Here is a 5,489-nt window from a genome sequence, read left to right on the forward strand (position 1 = left end):
ATTTGCTGAAATGAGAAGCCTGCTGAGAGCTTCTATAACCAATAGAAAGAGCAAAGGCGAGAGGGGACATCCCTGACGAAGCCCTCTTTCAGAGTGAAAGAAGTGTGAGGCAGATCCATTGATCAGGATGCTGAAGGTGGGGGAGGTGATGCACGCCATAATCCAATTGATTAAGGAGAGAGGGAAGCCGATATGGATGAGGATCATCTTTATATACAGCCAGCTTACTCGGTCAAATGCCTTGGAAAGGTCTATTTTCAGCAGAATACACTTGAGGTGTCTGGTCCAGATGGAGTGAATTGCTTCTTGAGCCGAGCCGATGGCTTCATGAATCTGTCTGTTCTCCAGAAATGCAAATTGTTGAGGGGAGATATGTCTGGAAAGGATGGGCTTGATCCTATTGGCAATGATCTTAGAGATGATCTTGTAAAGCACATTGCAGAGAGATATGGGGCGAAAATCATCAAAAGAGGATGGATTGTCAGATTTAGGGATAAGGGCAATGAATGTAGAGTTGATGGCATGGTAGATACTACCCGAGGTCCGACTCTCCTCAACAACCTTAAGAATATCACCTCCCAGAAGTTCAAAGAAGGCAGAATAGAACTCTATAGTCCAGCCATCCGGTCCAGGGCTCTTTTCCTTCTTGAACCATTTGATAGTACTTTCCAATTCTGCCATAGTGACAGGTGCTTCAAGGTCCTCTGTATCATCTTCCTCTACAAATCGGGGGAAATGGGTGGCCACATTGATGATTTCCGCCAGATTTGTGCCTGCAGGACTCTTGTATAGGTTTCTGAAGTGTGAGGAGCCCAGATTTGATAACTTGTTGAATGTATCAGCCAGTCCTCCCTCAGGAAGGGGGAGGTTCCAAATGGTATTTGCCACTTTCCTTCCTTTGGCAAAGTTATGGAAGAATCTGGAGTTCTCATCTCCAGCTTTCAGCCAAGTGGCTCTACTACGAAGCCTGATAGATTCCTCCCTCCCCTTTAGAATAATGTTCTTCTGGTTTTCCAGATCCACGAGTCATGCCTTGTCATCCTGAGATAAGAACCCTAAATTTCTCTCGTCCAGTAGGCCCTTCAAGTCGTCCTCTACCTTGATGAGCTGCTCATCTTCTCTCTTCTTTTTCTCCCTAGCCCAATTGATCACAATATGTTTTAGCTCAGTTAGGTTTTTTACGAATCCCCTTGCCATCGAGGATTCTCGATCAATGGGGTGTGCTCTCCAGAAAGTAGTAATCAAGCTTGAGAAACTAGGGTCTTGAAGCCACAGATGGTTGAATTTATAAGGAGCCTTTGGTTTCTGATTTGGACCCCGAATTTCCAAGGCAATAGGGGTGTGGTCTGAGATGCCTCCATTGCTTACCCACTGTTTGTATGTATGCAGTCGATGAATCAAGGGACCTTTCATCAGGAATCTATCCAACCTTCTGGCCAAGGCAGCCGCTCCTGTTCTTCTATTTCTCCAAGTAGGCTGAGGCTTCTGAACGGGGATATCAATGAAATCGTGCTGCTCCAATAACCGTCTCATGTAATCTGTGATGGGGTCTATCTGGGCCGATGCTCCCCATGACTCACTGAATCCCAGGGAGAAATTCAGGTCTCCCCCGATGATGGTGTGATCGATTGATAGAAGGTTGCAGCTGAGGAGTTTTCTCCAGAAATTTTCCCTCTGATGACAAGGTCCATAAATGTTGATGATCCGAAGGGGGAGACCGAGTTCGATAGAGATGATGTCTGCTCCTAGGAACCCATGTCCTCCCCAGGATGAGACCAGCCTGATAGAGTTGGGGTTATATCCAAACGCCAGGCCCCCCGATCTTCCCATGGCATCCGAGGCAATGAAGTTCCATCGAGCCCCTACAGAGGCTAGTGCACGGGTACAGGATTCTGCCGATCCAAGGGTTTCTTGTAATAAGATGATATCCGGTGTTTCGACCTCAAAAAGTCGTTTAAGGGCTAGCTTTTTTGGGGCGCTGGCCAGTCCCCTACAATTGAAGGAGATATACTTCATGGGGGACCAATCTTAGGGGGGTTTGTAGCTCTAAGGACCCCTACGATGGTAGCTTGGCGCCCAGCTGCAACTTCTGCGCCCGCAAGTCTAATTGCTTTGTTGAGGTTTGATTTTCGTCCTCGGGTAGAAGGGTACCCAGGATCAAGAGGGACAATACCCAGGCCAGCGATGGATTCAGAGGCCTCCGGACGGGATGCACGAGGGCGGAGGGAATAAGGGTGAGATGAGGACGACCGGGATGAAAGGGGCGAGGGGGGCGGAGATGAAAATGGCAGTGAGGGCGGAGCCGTGGAAGTCGAAGGAGGAGGAGGGGGGATGACACACTGAACCATAGTGCAAGAAAAAGAATTTTCGTGCCCATAAGAGATATCAGATGAGATAGAGAGAGGGTTAGGAGAGGTATCCGATACTTTCGCGGCCGCTGCTGCTGCCCGAGCCCTGGTCAGCGGGGGCGAAGGCGGGACATTCTGATACTCGTGCACTTTTGCTGGGATGCCGCGAGGCTCTGCACTGATCTTGGGCGAACGAGGAACTGATGGGGGTGCATTGGTCCTTGGTGATCGAGGAACAATTGGGGGTACCCTGCCGGAGACCGATTGTGCCTGTTTGGGCGATCCATCCTGGCTGGTGTTTAATGGGCAATCCTTGAACAAGTGACCAACTTGGCGGCACCGGTTGCATCTGAAGGGAACCCCTTCGTAGTCCAAAATCTGAGTTCTGCTGAAGTTCCCCCATCTCAGAGTCATTTTACCTTCTAACCCCTCCCTGGTATCCAGGTGAACCAGGATTCTAGCCATGATTTTTTTATTTGTCTCCTTGTAGGATCGATCGTGGTCCAAGTATGTTCCCAGCGCGTTCCCTATCTTGATGAATGCCTCCTCGGTCCAGTATTGAAGTGGTAACCCTGGCAATCGAACCCAGAGAGGTCCCGCTCCGATCTGCTCACGTTCCGGATCAAATAGAGGGCTCCATCTTTTCAATAGTACTGGTGCCATTTCTATGTGCCAGTACTGAGCCAGAACGGTATTCGTGTGTTCCTCTTTTGCAAAGTGAATTGAGAACCAGCCCCTAGGGAGTTCTTGTACGTCCGGCAGCTCAGTGAACAACTCTCCCCAAATTTCTTTCACCCATGATTTCAGTCTTTCTGCCGTGAAAGAACGCCCCCGCACATGTCCTACCAGAATCGTTCGTGCCAGTGCCATGGTCTCTTCAAAGTTGGAGGGATCGCCAAAAGATACTGATACGTCTTTTACGGTTTCTCTGATGCACTTCGTCTTCTTTGAGCGTGGTGCAGTTGGATGGTCGACGAGCGGATTTGATACCCCGACCCCAGGGGAGGGTTTTATGGGCTGTGCACTTAGGGCTGGCGTACTAAAGCTGCCCGAAGGCCTGATCTCTTCGATGTTCAAGGGATTTGTCCCCGGTACCTTATTCTCCACTGAATAATTTGGACAATCTGCTGCGGGAAGATTCTCGACTGGAGCAATGGGAGGGTTTACTGCTGCCCTAGTCTCTACAGGTACAGAGGGGCCATTGCTTCGAGGCGGCGATGGAAAGTCGAGTGCAAAATCTTCGGGCGAGAATGAAGATAGGTGGAGGGCGGTGCTGGGAGAGAGGGGCGGGGCTTCCAGTGCGGGCAAGTTGGGGGATGTTGGCAGCGAAACCACAGGTAAAGTATGCTGGACGGCGATGCTATCAACAGCTGGAGCAGGTGGATGGTTAGGGTTACCGAAAATGGCGATCCCTTCAAGTGGGTCCGCAGAATAGTCTACCAGCTCCGTCTCCTCGCGGTCCTCCATACCGGTCAACTGTTGGTTAAACCGCGGTCGCTGTCAGTAGCCGGATACCCAAAATCCCTGATCGTCTTCTGTGCTGTCCGATCGGCGAGGCTCCCGAAATCCTGCGACACCTGCGGCTATGTTATCCAAGCCCCTTTCGATAGCTCCGCAAGACCGCCATCAGAGCTCACATAAGATTCAATAATCTTCACCATTACTTGGTCTGTCGTTAGAGTTTGTTTTGGTAATCATAATATCATCTAATAGAACTATGTCATTAGTGAGATATTCACGTAAAACCATGCATGTCAAAATCCTAACCATTTAATTACTTTTGTCTTGGTTGGGTTAGATATACATCTTTGTAAATGAGATAGGATTATGTTTTCCTTCCTTTTTCTTGCATTCTAGGATTAGTTCACATTTAGATTAATCATTATATTTCTAGAAGTCCTCTTATCAAAGAGGAAAAATTTAGTTGTGGTTTGACTAAACCCTAGATCAGCTTAAGGATCACTTGCTTACCCGAGCTTAGTAAGAGGGCTGATATGATGGCTCTTCTCTATTGGTAAGAAAAGATATACTTTAATATAACAGAGAAAGAGAGAAGGTAACTTGACCTAGTTTAACAAGTTTGAACCACCATTTCAAATGTAAAAGGATCTACTCTAAGGTTTGGACTTGGTGGCTTTTCCCCAATGTCGAGGTAGACATTTCGAGCCTACAAGAAAACCTTCAATAAGTATTAATTGCCTCAATTTCATCCTTTTGACCCATTTATATACATAGCATCTCACTTTACTCTACTTGGTTGAAGACACAGAAAATATACATTGTATCACCACTACTTCAATTCATGACAAGGTAATGTGCACAGTGCGTTTATGATATTTAAAGTATGAGTTTTCATCTATGGTGTTACTCTACTGCCAGCAGGTTTGGATATTATGCTAACAAAGTCACTTCACGAGCACAAACTTTTCTTCACTACCAGTGAGCTTGGATAGTACCCCGACGAAGTCACTTTCTTCACCTCCCTGCGTAGCAAACCTTTCTCTTCTTTCACCCTTTATTTATTTATTTAATAGAACTATACATCGACATTTATTATCTTCAACGGGAGGAAGATGGATCCTGACTTATTGAGAGAAGACGACATTTCCCTTTCAGAGATGTATTTTAACCTCTGAAATTGGTTTGCTCACTTTAGATTTTCCCCTTTTCCCTTTTCTACTAAACTGGATGGACATTAACACATAATTATATTTATACCTAGTGGAGTAGTTTTGATGCTAGCATAGGCATGGATCGAATAGGTTCCCTCATTGTTCTCCTATTGGATGAATCATATTTTCCATTTGCAATTAGATCAACCTATGGAATTGTCCCAAAGAAATAAGAAGAACAACAGAAAGCCAACCGTTGTGGTTGTAACATTTCTCTTTTATTACACCACAAAGTACCTTTTGAGCCATGGAATTTCATATAAGATATTATTTATATACAATGACCAACAAACATGACACGGCATGAGATGACTAACATAACACACATACAACTCACACATACAAGAAAGAAAAGACAAAAAACAAACTGTATAGGAATTGTAGCTTTTAGCTGCTACTCTAAGTAATGTTTTAAATCTCAGCCATTTATGGGAAGGGGGTCAATCCTCAGATCTAAGGATTTTAGATT

General features: G+C 46.1%; 1 protein-coding gene across 1 annotated transcript; it reads right to left on the minus strand.

The window, feature by feature from the left end:
- Positions 1-1,026: 1,026 nt before the first annotated feature.
- LOC149209824 (uncharacterized) lies at positions 1,027-2,016 on the minus strand. The gene has a single exon (XM_089398761.1). It carries the CDS (start codon positions 2,014-2,016, stop codon positions 1,027-1,029), a length of 990 nt encoding a protein of 329 aa, XP_089254887.1.
- Positions 2,017-5,489: the final 3,473 nt, after the last annotated feature.

The sequence above is a fragment of the Pinus tabuliformis genome, chromosome 1_2, assembly GCF_031772625.1.
Source record: "Pinus tabuliformis cultivar Carrire ecotype Pingquan chromosome 1_2, CPIR1, whole genome shotgun sequence".
In the NCBI taxonomy this organism is placed as follows: Eukaryota; Viridiplantae; Streptophyta; class Pinopsida; order Pinales; family Pinaceae; genus Pinus; species Pinus tabuliformis.